Raw genomic sequence first — 15,507 nt, 5'->3', positions numbered from 1 at the left:
CCCTCTCCAAGATGAAGAGAGCTCTCTGGGTAGACAAGGTCAGTATCAGAGAGAGAGAGTGCATGCATTAATACTGCACCAAGACACCAGAGCTTTTTTTAGGGTGACGCTGATTATGAGTCCATGCACAATACAGTATACTGGAAGGCTCTATCCATCAAACACACAAGGCCTGTACACTCCCTGGGGAACAGTAACCTGGCAGTGGTACATGAGGGATGCACACTTGACTCCCGAGAGGCCTTTATAGTGCCAATAGATTGCCAGCACAACACATTCTTTACCCTGAAGAAATCACACAGACTGCCAATCAAGGAAAGCCCTAGCTAGCTAGTCACAATGGTGCACTTCTCTGCTTCATTGATGTCTGTACAGTGCCTTCAGAAACTATTCATACCCCTTGACTTATTCCACATTTTGTTGTGTTACAGCCTGAATTCAAAATGGATTAAATATATTGGATGAAATATACACACAGTACACCATAATGACAAAGAGAAAACATGTTTTTAGAAATGTTAGCTAATTTATTGAAAATGAAATACAGGACATGACACAGTCAACACCATACTTGAAAATATGAAGAGTGGTACTCAGTGATGTGTTGTGTTGGATTTGCTCCAAACATAATGCTTTGTATTCAGGACATCAGGACAGTTAATTTCTTGGCCACATTTTTTGCAGTTTTACTTTAGTGCATTATTGCAAACAGGATGCATATTTTCAAATATGTTTATTCTGTACAGGCTTCCTTCTTTTCACCGTATAATTTAGGTTAGTATTGTTGAGTAACTACAATGTTGTTGATCCATCCTCAGTTTTCTCCTATCACAGCCATTAAACTCTGCAACTGTTTTAGAGTCACCATTGGCCTCATGGTGAACTCCCCGAGCGGCTTCCTTCCTCTGAGTTAGGAAGGACGACTGTATCTCTGTAGTGACTGGGTGTATTGAGACACCATACAAAGTGTAATTAATAACTTCACCATGCTCAAACGGAAATTCAATGTCTGTTTTTTTTACCCATCTACCAATAGGTGCCCTTCTTTGCAAGGCATTGGAAAACGTCCCTGATCTTTTTGGTTGAATATGTGGTTGAAATTCACTGCTTGACTGAGGGACCTTACAAATAATTGTATGTGTGGGGTACAGAGATGAGGTAGATATTAAAAAATAATGCTAAATACTATTATTGCACAAAGAGTGAGTCAATCCAACTTATTATCAATTGGTAGAGCATGGCGCAGGCAACGCCAGGGTTGTGGGTTCGATTCCCAAGGGGGACCAGTACAAAAATGTATGCACTCACTACTGTAAGTCACTCTGGATAAGAGCATCTACTAAATTACTAAATTGTAAAAATAAAAAAATAAAAAATGTTAAGCAAATTCTTACTGCTGAACTTATTTAGGCTTGCCATAGCAAAGGGGTTAAATACTTATTGACTAAAGACATTTCAGCATTCCATTTTTAATTAAACATTTCTAAAAAGATAATTCCACTTCGACATTATGAGGTATTGTGTGTCGGCCAGTGACACAAAATCTTAATTTAATCCATAAATTATTCAGGCTGTAACACAACAAAATGTGGAAAAAGTCAAGGGGTGTGAATACTTCCTGAAGGCACTGTATATCAGCAGCCTGCTCTGGGAGAGGAGTGGACAGAGAGAGAGAGAGAGAGGAGCAGAGGAGAAAGATGAAAATGTGCTCTCTACTGCACTTCTCCTCACTCACATATATATATATTCTCTTTATTTAGTGTTTATATATATAGAGTATATCGCCTCCTCTCTTTCTCTCCTCTCCTGTGAGTCAGTGGTGAGTGTTGGGCTGGGCCATTTGGCTGAGCCATCCATAGGGTGCGAGAGGGAGAGGAGGAGGCCAGGGGAAACTGGAAAAACAGACGATGTGAAGAAAATATGGTTTGAGGAGGAACGAGGCAGGCAAAGAGAGAAACAGAAATAGAGAAAGAGAGAAAGAGAGAGAGAGAAAGAGAGAAAGAGAGAGAGAGAGAGAAAGAGAGAAAGAGAGAGAGAGAAAGAGATACAGTGAGAGAGAGAGAGTGAAAGAGTTAATCTCCACTCTGGTACACAACCTTTTTTCCTCACTCCGATCCTGTGTTTGTGACTTTTTATATTCCCAGGCCTACCTTTCAGCACAGTTGTCCTGGCAACGGAAGACCGTCATTTTCTTGTAGTCAAAAAAGGACACACCCCTGAGTGCTCTTTTCGCCGTGTTGTCTATATAGCAGCCGATGTAATTCGCTTTAAGAGAGAAGAACAAAACATTTCTCATAACACATTTTTTAAAATGCACAATTTAAGCAGAGCAATATTATGGGAGATAAGGGGGAGAGGCAATAATACAGTTTTGGGTAGAACACAAATAAAATTGCTTATCAATAAAAAGTTATTCCAAGTTATGTGAGTATAACATGCACATTTACAGTAGTACATTTTCAATGGTAATTGTGTATAAATAGTCATGGTAAATTATAGTTTTAACAGAAAATAATTGTATAAACAATTCTGTTGATACATTCTGTATATTAGTAGAAGAACTTTAAAGTCAAATCCAACATCATCATCCATCTGCTCCATTCAATGCAGACATATTGAGGACAACGTTGCTGCTCAAGGAATCAACACCAGACGGGCATGTTTATTTATTTATATAGACACACAACCCCTCCTAGTGGCCTATTACTGCAACGGCACTCAATACACTTCCTGACTTATTCAAAGTGAGTAGATAGGGAGGAGGTAAGGCGGGGGGATGGAGGAAAGGCTGGTAATGTCCTTCTGCAATGGGACTGGCTGATCCTCACCCTTCCTTCCTGCTCAAATAAAATACAATTTTATTGGCCACATACACATATTTAGCATGTTATTGTGGGTGTAATGCTTGCATTCCTAGATCCAACAGTGCAGTAGTATCTAACAAGTCACAACAATACACGCATATCGAAAGTAAAAGAATGGAATTAAAAATATATATATATTAGATCGAGCAATGTCGGAATGGCAATGACTAAAATACAGTAGAATAGAATACATTATATACATATGAGATGAGTAAAGCAGTATGTCAACATTATTAAAGTGACTAGCGTTCCATTATTAAAGTGACCAGTGATTCCAAGTCTATGTATATAGAGCAGCAGCCTCTAAGGTGCAAGGTTAAATAACCGGGTGGTAGCCGGCTAGTGATGGTTATTTAACAATCTGATAGGCTTGAGACAGAAGCTGTTTTTCAGTCTCTCGGTCCCAGGTTTGATGCACCTGTATTGACTTCGCCTTCTGGATGATAGCTGGGTGAACAGGCCATGGCTCGGGTGGTTGATGTTCTTGATCTTTTTGGCCTTCCTGTGACATCGGATGCTGTAGGTGTCCTGGAGGGCAGATAGTTTGGGGCAGATGATGCGTTGGACAGAACACACCACCCTCTGAAGAGCTCTGCCTTGGTACAGTTGCCATACCAGGCAGTAATACAATCCAACAGGATGCTCTCAATTGTGCATCTGTAAAAGTTTGTGAGGGTTTTAGGGGACAAGACACATTCCTTCAGACTCCTGAGGTTGAAGAAATGTAGAGGTGCTGTTGCGTTTTCTTCACCACACTGTCTGTGGGGGGGTCCCCTTTCAGGTCGTCAGTGATGTGTACGCCGAGGAACTTAAAGCTTTCCACCTTATCCTTCACCTTTTCCCATCGATGTGGAAAGGGGTGTGCTCCCTCTGGTGTTTCCTGAAGTCCACGTTCAGCTCCTTGGTTTTGTTGACGTTGAGTGAGAGGGTATTTTCCTGGCACCACACTTCTAGGCCTCTCCCTGTAGGCCGTCTCGTTGTTGTTGGTAATCAAGCCTACCACTGTGGTGTCGTCTGCAAACTTGATGATTGAGTTGGCGGCGTGCATGGCCACGCACTCATGGGTGAACAGGGAATAAAGGAGGGGGCTGAGCACATACCCTTGTGGGGCCCCTGTGTTGAGGATCAGCGAAGTGGAGGTGTTGTTTCCTACCTTCACCACCTGGGTGCGGCCCATCAGGAAGTCCAGGACCCAGTTTCATAGGGCGGGGTTCAGACCCGGGCGGTAAGCAAAGTGAAGTGGGTCTAGGGTAAGGTAGAAGTGATAGAAGGTGTTTAGCTTGTCCGGACACATCAGTGTCCGTGGCGTGGTTGGTTTTTGCCTTTGTTGTCCGCGTTTGTCTGTAGACCCTGCCACAAACGTCTCGTATCTGAGCCGTTGAATTGCAACTTTGTCTCTGTACTGACGTTTTGCCTGTTTTATTGCCTTACGCAGGGAATAACTACACTGTTTGTATTCGGCCATATTCCCAGTCACAATGGTTAAAAAACATTTAAAACATTTTTATTTAACCTTTATTTAAATGCGGTGGTTTGCGCATTCAGTTTTGCGCGAATGCTGCATTCTATCTACCGATTCTGGTTTGGATAGGTTTTCATAGTTACAGTGTGTACAACCTCTCCTATACACTTCCTGATTGTCACGCCTTGGTCTTAGTATTTTGTGTTTTCGTTATTTATTTGGTCAGGCCAGTGGTGTGTTTTTGTATTGGGGTCTAGTAGGTATTGGGATTGTGGTTGAGTAGGATTGTCTAGCATAGTCTATGGCTGCCTGAGGCGGTTCTCAATCAGAGTCAGGTGATTCTCATTGTCTCTGATCGGGAACCATATTTAGGTAGCCTGGGTTTCACTGTGTGTTTGTGGGTGATTGTTCCTGTCTCTGTGTTTGTTGTCACAAGATAGGCTGTATAGGTTTTCACGTTCCGTTTGTTGTTTTTGTATATTTAGTTATTTCATGTATCGTTCAAATTTTCATTAAAGAACATGAGTAACCACCACGCTGCATTTTGGTCCGCTCCTCTTTCAACAGACGAACGCCTTTACACTGATGAACTCAGTCATCATATCCGTATATTTGTTGATGTTAATCTCAGAGGCTGCCTGGAACAAATTCCAGTCTGCGTGATCAAAACAATCTTGAAGCATGGATTCCGATTGGTCAGACACCAGCGTTGAATAGACCTTAGTACCGGTACTTCCTGTTTTAGTTTCTGCCTATAGGAAGGGAGGAGTATAGAGTCGTGATCAGATTTGCCAAAGGGAGGGCGGGGGAGGGCCTTGTAGGCATTTCGAAAAGTTGAGTAGCAGTGGTCCAATGTTTTTCCAAAGTGAGTACTACAGTCAATGTGTTTGTAGAACTTCGGTAATGTTTTCTTCAAATGTGCTTTGTTAAAATCACCAGCTACAATAAATACAGCCTCAGGATATGTGGTTTCCAGTTTGCAGTAGTCTTCCTCCCAGACATGGTAACGGAGCGGACTGAGCATGATCACTAATCTGCTTTAGGACAAAGGGAAGCGGTGATTTAGCTCAACTGAACTGCGCTTCAATGGGGCTGCCCTTCCGCCTTCCTTTTTTGTGCTTAGTTTATGAAATGAAATAATCAGATCAGAAGCCAGTCGTTCAGGGAAAAGCAGAAATACACTCCCCTAGGTATTTATTTGGACAGCAAAGCTAAACATTTAAATTTGTCTCTATACTCCAGCATTTTGGATATGAGAACATGTTTCATATGATGCAACAGTACAAAAGGTCACCTTCTATTTGAAAGTATTTTCATACAATACATATCTGTCTTACCATTTAGAAATTAAAGCACGCTATGTATCTAGTCCCTCCATTTGAATGTGTCATAAGTATTTGGACAAATTCACTTACAGTGTATTAAAGTAGTCAAAAGTTTAGTATATTCCTAGCACGCAATGACTACATCAAGCTTGTGACTCTACAAACTTGGAGTTTGTTTTGGTTGTGTTTCGGATTATGTTGTGCCCAATAGAAATGAGGGATAAATATTATGTCATTTTGGAGTCCCCTTTATAGTAAATCAAATAGAATATATTTCAGAAAACATTTACATTAATGTGGATGCTGCCATAATTACGGATAATCATGAATGAATCGTGAATAATGAGTGAGAAAGTTACAAAGGCATAAATATCACACCTCCAAAAAAATGCCAACCTCGCCTGTTATTGTAATGGGGAGAGGTTAGCATGTCTTGGGGGTATAATATGTGTGCCTCTGTAACTTTCTCATCAGCCAGTCCCAATCATTATTTATCATTATCCATAATCATGTTAGCATCCACAGATGACGCAATCTCAATCACAATCTAGACTGCCCTTTCCCACCTGCACAAAAGGAACACCTATGTGAGAATGCTGTTCATTGACTACAGCTCAGCGTTCAACAACATTGTTTTTACACTGCTGCTACTCACTGTTTATTATCTATGGATAGTCACATTACCCCTACCTACACTAACGTTCAAAGGTTTGGGGTCACTTAGAAATGTCCTCGTCTTTGAAAGAAAATAACATTTTTTGTCCATTAAAATAACTTCAAATTGATCAGAAATACAGTGTAGACATTGTTCATGTTGTAAATTACTATTGTAGCTGGAAAAGGCAGATTTTTTTATGGAACATCTACATGTGCATTCAGAGGCCCATTATCAGCATCACTCCTGTGTTTCAATGGCATGTTGTGTTAGCTAATTAAAAGGCTAATTGATCATTAGAAAACCATTTTGCAATTATGTTAGCACAGATGAAAACTGTTGTTCTGATTAAAGAAGCAATAAAACTTGCCTTCTTTAGACTATTTTTATTTATTTAATTTTTATTTCACCTTTATTTAACCAGGTAGGTCAGTTAAGAACAAGTTCTCATTTACAACTGCGACCTGGTCAAGATAAAGCAAAGCAGTGAGACCAAAACAACAACACAGAGTTACACATAAAGAAACGTACAGTCAATAACACAAAAGAAAAATAGAAAAATCTATGTACAGTGTGTGCAAATGTAGAAGAGTAGGGAGGTAGGCACTAAATATGCCCTAGAGGTGAAAATAATGACAATTTAGCATTAATACTGGAGTGATAGATGTGCAGATGATGATGTGCAAGTAGAGATAATGGGGTACAAAAGAGCAAGAGGGTAAGTAATAACATGGAGGTAGTCGGGTGTGCTATTTACAGATTGCCTGTGTACAGGTACAATGATCGGTAAGCTGCTCAGACAGCTGATGCTTAAAGTTAGAAAGGGAGATATAAGACTCCAGCTTCAGAGTCATTTTTTGCAATTCGTTCCAGTCATTGTCAGCAGAGAACTGGAAGGAAAGACGACCAAAGGAAGTGTTTTGCTTTAGGGATGGACCCGTCCAATATACCTGCTGGAGCGTGTGCTAAGTGTGGGTGTTGCTATGGTGACCAGTGAGCTGAGATTATGTGGGGCTTTACCTAGCAAAGACTTATAGATGACGTGGAGCCAGTGGGTTTGACGAAGGATATGTAGTGAGGGCCAGCCAACGAGAGCGTACAGGTCTCGTTGGGGCTTTGGTGATAAAACGGATGGCACTGTGATAGACTACATCGAGTTTGCTGAGTAGAGTGTTGGGGGCTATTTTGTCAATTACAATGGCGGTTATGATATCGTTTAGGACCTTGAGCGTGGCTGAGGTGCATCCATGACCAGCTCAGAAACCAGATTGCATAGTGGAGAAGGTACGGTGGGATTCGAAATGGTCGGTGATCTGTTTGTTAACTTGGCTTTAGAAGATTTTAGAAAGGCAGGGCAGGATGGATATAGGTCTGTAACAGTTTGGATCTAAAGTGTCTCCCCCTTTGAAGAGGGGGATGATCGGGGCAGCTTTCCAATCTTTGGGGATCTCAGATGATACAAAAGAGAAGTTGAATAGGCTAGTAATAGGGGTGGCAACAATTTCAGTGGACAATTTTAGAAAGAGAGGGTCCAGATTGTCTAACCCAGCTGATTTGTAAGGATCCAGATTTTGCAGTCCTGTCAGAACATCAGCTGTCTGGATTTGGGTGAAGGAGAGAGGGGGGTGCTGAGATGTTGACCGGGGAAGGGGTAGCCAGATGGAAAGCATGGCCAGCCGTGGAAAAATGCTTATTGAAATTATCGATTATTGTAGATTTATCATTAGTGACAGTGTTTCCTATGCTTTTATTCTCCATGGACTTTACAGTGTCCCAAAACTTTTTGGAATTAGTGCTACAGGAAAAGAACTTCTGTTTGAAAAAGCTAGCCTTAGCTTTCATAACTGACTGAGTATATTGGTTCCTGACTTCCCTGAAAAGTTGCATATCGTGGGGGCTATTCGATGCTAATGCAGAATGCCACAGGATGTTTTTGTGCTGGTCAAGGGCAGCCAAGTCTGGAGTGAACCAGGGGCTATATCCGTTCTTAGTTCTTCTTGAATGGGGCATGCTTATTTAAGTTGGATAGGAAAGCCCTTTTGAAGAGCATCCAGGCATCCTCTACTGACGGGATGAGGTCAATAACCTTCCAGGATACCCAGGCCAGGTCGAGTGGAAAGGCCTGCTCGCTGAAGTGTTTTAGGGAGCGTTTGACAGTTTGACAGTGATGAGGGCTGTGATTGCTGAGATCTTGCTTGAAGACAGCAGAGGTGCATTTAGAGGGCAGGTTGATCAGGATGATATCTAAGAGGGTGCCCATGGTTAAGGATTTAGGGTTGTACCTGGTAGGTTCCTTGACCATTTGTTGGCATCCAGCTTAGATTGTAGAACGGCCGGGGTGTTAAGCATATGCCAGTTTATGTCACCTAACAGTACGAGCTCTGAAGATAGATGGGGGGCGATCAATTCACATATGGTGTCCAGGGCACAACCGGGGGCCGAGGGGGATCTATAACAAGCAGCAACGGTGAGAGACTTGTTTCTAGAAAGGTGGATTTTTAAAAGTAGAAGCTCGAATTGTTTGGGCACAGACCTGGATAGTATGACTGAACTCTGCAGGCTATCACAGCAGTAGATTGCAAATCCACCCCCTTTGGCAGTTCTACCTTGTCGGACAAAGTTATAGTTAGGGGTGGAAATTTCCTAAGCCAGGATTCAGAGTGGAGTATACTAAATCAGTGAATAAAACAAACTTAGGGAGGAGGCTTCTAAATCAAATCAAATCAAATTTTATTTGTCACATACACATGGTTAGCAGATGTTAATGCGAGTGTAGCGAAATGCTTGTGCTTCTAGTTCCGACAATGCAGTGATAACCAACAAGTAATCTAACTAACAATTCCAAAACTACTGTCTTATACACAGTGTAAGGGGATAAGGAATATGTACATAAGGATATATGAATGAGTGATGGTACAGAGCAGCATACAGTAGATGGTATCGAGTACAGTATATACATATGAGATGAGTGTGTAGACAAAGTAAACAAAGTGGCATAGTTAAAGTGGCTAGTGATACATGTATTACATAAGGATGCAGTCGATGATGTAGAGTACAGTATATACATATGCATATGAGATGAATAATGTAGGGTAAGTAACATTAAATAAGGTTGCATTGTTTAAAGTGGCTAGTGATATATTTACATCATTTCCCATCAATTTCCATTATTAAAATGGCTGGAGTTGGGTCAGTGTCAATGACAGTGTGTTGGCCGCAGCCACTCAATGTTAGTGGTGGCTGTTTAACAGTCTGATGGCCTTGAGATAGAAGCTGTTTTTCAGTCTCTCGGTCCCAGCTTTGATGCACCTGTACTGACCTCGCCTTCTGGATGATAGCGGGGTGAACAGGCAGTGGTGCGGGTGGTTGATGTCCTTGATGATCTTTATGGCCTTCCTGTAACAACGGGTGGTGTAGGTGTCCTGGAGGGCAGGTAGTTTGCCCCCGGTGATGAGTTGTGCAGTCCTCACTACCCTCTGGAGAGCCTTACGGTTGAGGGCGGAGCAGTTGCCGTACCAGGCGGTGATACAGCCCGCCAGGATGCTCTCGATTGTGCATTTGTAGAAGTTTGTGAGTGCTTTTGGTGACAAGCCAAATTTCTTCAGCCTCCTGAGGTTGAATAGGCGCTGCTGCGCCTTCTTCACGACGCTGTCAGTGTGAGTGGACCAATTCAGTTTGTCTGTGATGTGTATGCCGAGGAACTTAAAACTAGCTACCCTCTCCACTACTGTTCCATCGATGTGGATAGGGGGGTGTTCCCTCTGCTGTTTCCTGAAGTCCACAATCATCTCCTTAGTTTTGTTGACGTTGAGTGTGAGGTTATTTTCCTGACACCACACTCCGAGGGCCCTCACCTCCTCCCTGTAGGCCGTCTCGTCGTTGTTGGTAATCGAGCCTACCACTGTTGTGTCGTCCGCAAACTTGATGATTGAGTTGGAGGCGTGCGTGGCCACGCAGTCGTGGGTGAACAGGGGGTACAGGAGAGGGCTCAGAACGCACCCTTGTGGGGCCCCCGTGTTGAGGATCAGCGGGGAGGAGATGTTGTTGCCTACCCTCACCACCTGGGGGCGGCCCGTCAGGAAGTCCAGTACCCAGTTGCACAGGGCGGGGTCGAGACCCAGGGTCTCGAGCTTGATGACGAGCTTGGAGGGTACTATGGTGTTGAATGCCGAGCTGTAGTCGATGAACAGCATTCTCACATAGGTATTCCTCTTGTCCAGGTGGGTTAGGGCAGTGTGCAGTGTGGTTGAGATTGCATCGTCTGTGGACCTATTTGGCGGTAAGAAAATTGGAGTGGGTCTAGGGTGTCAGGTAGGGTGGAGGTGATATGGTCCTTGACTAGTCTCTCAAAGCACTTCATGATGACGGAAGTGAGTGCTACGGGGCGGTAGTCATTTAGCTCAGTTACCTTAGCTTTCTTGGGAACAGGAACAATGGTGGCCCTCTTGAAGCATGTGGGAACAGCAGACTGGTATAGGGATTGATTGAATATGTCCGTAAACACACCGGCCACGTGTTGGAAACAGTCTTGGAGTGTAGAGTCAGCTTGGTCTGACCAGCGTTGGACAGACCTCAGCGTGGGAGCCTCTTGTTTTAATTTCTGCCTGTAGGCAGGGATCAGCAAAATGGAGTCGTGGTCAGCTTTCCCGAAAGGGGTGCGGGGCAGGGCCTTATATGCATCGCGGAAGTTAGAGTAACAATGATCCAAGGTTTTACCACCCCTGGTTGCGCAATCGATATGCTGATAAAATTTAGGGAGTCTTGTTTTCAGATTAGCTTTGTTAAAATCCCCAGCTACAATGAATGCAGCCTCCGGATAAATGGTTTCCAGTTTGCAAAGAGTTAAATAAAGTTCGTTCAGAGCCATCGATGTGTCTGCTTGGGGGGGATATATACGGCTGTGATTATAATCGAAGAGAATTCTCTTGGAAGATAATGCGGTATACATTTGATTGTGAGGAATTCTAAATCAGGTGAACAGAAGGATTTGAGTTCCTGTATGTTTCCTTCATCACACCATGTCTCGTTAGTCATGAGGCATACGCCCCCGCCACTCTTCTTACCAGAGAGATGTATGTTTCTGTCGGCGCGATGCTTGGAGAAACCCGTTGGCTGCACCGCCCTGGATAGCGTCTTCCCAGTAAGCCATGTTTTCGTGAAGCAGAGGACGTTACAGTCTCTGATGTCCCTCTGGAATGCCACCCTTGCTCAGATTTCGTCAACCTTGTTGTCGAGAGACTGGACATTGGCAAGAAGAATGCTGGGAAGTGGTGCGCGATGTGCCCTTTTTCGGAGTCTGACCAGAACACCGCCTCGTTTCCCTCTTTTTGGGAGTCGTTTCCTTGGGTCGCTGCATGCGATCCATTCCGTTGTCCTGTTTGTAAGGCAGAACACAGGATCCGCGTCGCGGAAAACATATTCTTGGTCGTACTGATGGTGAGTTGACGCTGATCTTATATTCAGTAGTTCTAATGTTAACATGCATGAAACCAATGCTTTTATGGTTACAAAAGTCAACTAATGAGAGTGCCTGGAGAATGGGAGTGATGCTGGGGGCTGCAGGGCCTGGGTTAACCTCTACATCACCAGAGGAACTAAGGAGGAGTAGGATAAGAGTACGGTTAAAGGCTAAAAGAACTGGTTCTCTAGTGTGTTCGGGGCAGAGAGTAAAAGAAGCAGGTTTCTGGGCGCGGAAGAATAGATTCAAGGCATGATGTACAAACAAGGGTATGTTAGGATGTGAGTACAGTGGAGGTAAGCCTAGGCATTGAGTAATGATGAGAGAAGTTTTGTCTCTAGAGGCACCATTTAAGCCAGGTGCGGTCACCACATGTGTGGGGGGTGGAACATAAGGGCATATTGAGCTTGGCTGGAGGCTCTACAGAGAAAGAAGACAAAAATTACTAGGCATATTGACATTAGGGAGAGGCATGTGTAGCCGAGTGATCATAGGGTCCAGTGAGTAGCTAGGCGAGCTGGAGGCACGGCGATTCAGAGAGCTAGCAGGCCGGGGCTAGCAGCAGGCTAGCAGATGGGCCTCAGGGGGACGTCGCAACTGGAGAGCCTGTTGAAACACCCTCGGACGGTTACGTCAGCAGACCAGTCATGATGGATCGGTGGGGCTCCATGTCAGCAGCAAAGGGTCCAGGCCAATTTGCAGAAGAGGTATTGAAACCCAGGAATTATCTGATGGATCTCTTCAGTTGGGAGATGAGAGATGGGCCTAGTTCGAGGCTAGCTCCAGGCTAACTGCTGCTTGCGTCGGGACAGAGACGTTAGACAGGAGTAGCCACCCGGATAGCAGCTAGCTAGCTGTGGTGATCCGGAGTAAAGGTTCAGAGCTTGCAGTAGGAATCCGGAGATGTGGTAGAGAAAAGCAGTCCGATATGCTCTGGGTAGATATCGCGCTGTGCAGGCTGGCAGGAGTTGCCCGGGCTGAGGCTGGCAGTCCAAGATAACGGTGATGACCGCTAGCAATGGCTAACTGACTTCTAGCTAGTAGCTAGTTAGCTGGCTAGCTGCTGAAGGGGGTTCCGGTTCAAAAGTGTAAAAATAGCAGATCCATACCACATTGGATGAGGCGGGTTGCAGGAGAGTATGTTCAGCCGTAGATAAGAAAATGAGATTAAAAATGATAAAAATATATACGAAGAAAAACAATATTTACAAGGGACGGGACAAGACAATCAAAACAGACAACCCACTGGTACGCCATCTTGAACTCGTGGAGTATCTGGAGCATCAGCATTTGTGGGTTCGATTACAGGCTCAAAATGTCCAGAAACAAAGTACTTTCTTCTGAAACTTGTCAGTCTATTCTTGTTCTGAGAAATGAAGGCTATTCCATGCGAAAAATTGCCAAGAAACTGAAAATCTCGTGCAACGCTGTGTGAGCCAATCCGTTGTGTTGTGACAAGGTAGGGTGGTATACTGAATGTAGGGGTGGTATACCTATTTGATAAAATACCAAGTCCATATTATGGCAAGAACATCCGACCTTGATTGGGAGTCCCATAGAGCGGCGCACAATTGTCCCAGCGTCATCCAGGTTTGACTGGGGTAGGCCGTCATTGTAAATAAGAATTTGTTCTTAACTGACTTGTCTAGGTCAAATAAAGGTTAAATAAAATTAAAAAAAATACAAATAAAAAAACAGCTCAAATAAGTAGAGAGAAATGACAGTCCATCGTTACTTTAAGACATGAAGGTCAATTCATTTGGAAAACTTCAAAAACCTGTGCAGTTGCACCTCTGAAATTGCAGCCTAAATAAATGCTAAGTAAAGGACACATCTCATCTCAACATCAACTGTTCAGAGGAGACTACGTGAATCAGGCCTTCATTTAATGTAAAAAATAAATAATTTATCCTTTATTTTACCAGGTAAGTTGACTGAGAACACGTTCTCGTTTGCAGCAACGACCTGGGGAATAGTTACAGGGGAGAGGAGGGGGATGAATGAGCCAATTGTAAACTGGGGATTATTAGGTGACATGGTGGATTTGCTGCAAAGAAACCACTAACTACTAAAGGACACCAATAAGAAGACGAGACTTGCTTGGGTCAAGAAACACAAGCAATGGACAATAGAACAGTTGAAATGTGTCCTTTGGTCTGAAATCTGTGCTTTAGATGATCTGCTTCTCTGAGTTTGACGCCACAGTATGAGCTTACTGTCTCCACTCTCTTATCATGTTATTATCTGATCATATAATCCTGTTATATGTACAGTAATGCTCTGGCCTCATGAGGGATGTTAACACATAGCATTCATCTGTACTGGATAACAACAATACACTTGCTGGATTATTCCTTAAAACAGGGTAGATGAGGAGATTGGATACAGGGGACGACAGTATTTGCTTCAAGTTTATTTCAGACAGTGTGTGTGTTTTCTCTGTGTGTGTGCATGTGTGTGCATGCATGCATGTGTCTATAGTGGGGAGCAGGCTGGGTGTGGATGCTCTTGAAGAGAACATGACAAGGGCCTGGCACCGAGGGACAGAAGAGGCGGTGGCCCGTTCCTGTAGGTTCATGCTCTACAACATCCGCAGAGTACGACCCTGCCTCACACAGGAAGCGGCGCAGGTCCTAATCCAGGCACTTGTCATCTCCCGTCTGGATTACTGCAACTCGCTGTTGGCTGGGCTCCCTGCCTGTGCCATTAAACCCCTACAACTCATCCAGAACGCCGCAGCCCGTCTGGTGTTCAACCTTCCCAAGTTCTCTCACGTCACCCCGCTCCTCCGCTCTCTCCACTGGCTTCCAGTTGAAGCTCGCATCTGCTACAAGACCATGGTGCTTGCCTACGGAGCTGTGAGGGGAACGGCACCTCAGTACCTCCAGGCTCTGATCAGGCCTTACACCCAAACAAGGGAACTGCGTTCATCCACCTCTGGCCTGCTCGCCTCCCTACCACTGAGGAAGTACAGTTCCCTCTCAGCCCAGTCAAAACTGTTCGCTGCTCTGGCTCCCCAATGGTGGAACACACCCCCTCACGACGTCAGGACAGCGGAGTCAATCACCTCCTTCCGGAGACACCTGAAACCCCACCTCTTTAAGGAATACCTAGGATAGGATAAAGTAATCCTTCTCACCCCCCTTAAAAGATTTAGATGCACTATTGTAAAGTGGCTGTTCCACTGCATGTCATAAGGTGAATGCACCAATTTGTAAGTCGCTCTGGATAAGAGCGTCTGCTAAATGACTTAAATGTAATGTAAATGTAAGAGTCATGGATGAAAGGGAGCTGCGCTGCCTTGAAACCACTAATCACGACGGCAGGTAGCCTAGCTCTTAGAGGGTTGTGTCAGTAACAGAAAGGCCGCTAGTTCTAATCCAATGTGAATAATCTGTCAATGTGCCATTGAGCAAGACATTTAAAGCTAATTGCTCCAGGGTCGCCATTGATAATGGCTGAGCCTGTTTGTGACCCCACTCTCCGAGTGTGTCTCAGGGGGAGTTGCAATATGCTAAAAAGCACATTTCCAATTCACACATGCGTATAATACACACTTTTACATGAGTGAAATAGGACAAATATAAGCACCCACCAAATGAGTATTATTATTGTACATACTACGTAGATATATTTTAATCCGTAGCTCTATTACATGTACTACATAAAGCATGTTTGTGCTTCTCTCCATCCGAATGCCACAAAAACAATCACTGTGCAAATCAATTCCAATCAGGAAGTGC

The 15,507-nt window shown here is 43.9% G+C and overlaps 1 protein-coding gene across 7 annotated transcripts in view; it reads right to left on the bottom strand.

Moving 5' to 3' along the window:
- The window catches only part of wscd2 (WSC domain containing 2), a 110,273-nt gene that overhangs the window by 37,951 nt on the left and 56,815 nt on the right, over positions 1–15,507 (bottom strand). For all 7 annotated transcript variants that reach the window (XM_052478861.1, XM_052478860.1, XM_052478859.1 and 4 more), the window contains one exon: positions 2,151–2,265. In XM_052478861.1, the coding sequence (XP_052334821.1) occupies positions 2,151–2,265 (115 nt within the window). The remainder of the gene's footprint in view (positions 1–2,150; positions 2,266–15,507) is intronic.

This window comes from Oncorhynchus keta, chromosome 25 (genome assembly GCF_023373465.1).
Source record: "Oncorhynchus keta strain PuntledgeMale-10-30-2019 chromosome 25, Oket_V2, whole genome shotgun sequence".
In the NCBI taxonomy this organism is placed as follows: Eukaryota; Metazoa; Chordata; class Actinopteri; order Salmoniformes; family Salmonidae; genus Oncorhynchus; species Oncorhynchus keta.
The sequence above is the reverse complement of the archived record's forward strand: the minus strand, read 5'-3'. Positions and strand labels throughout refer to the sequence as shown.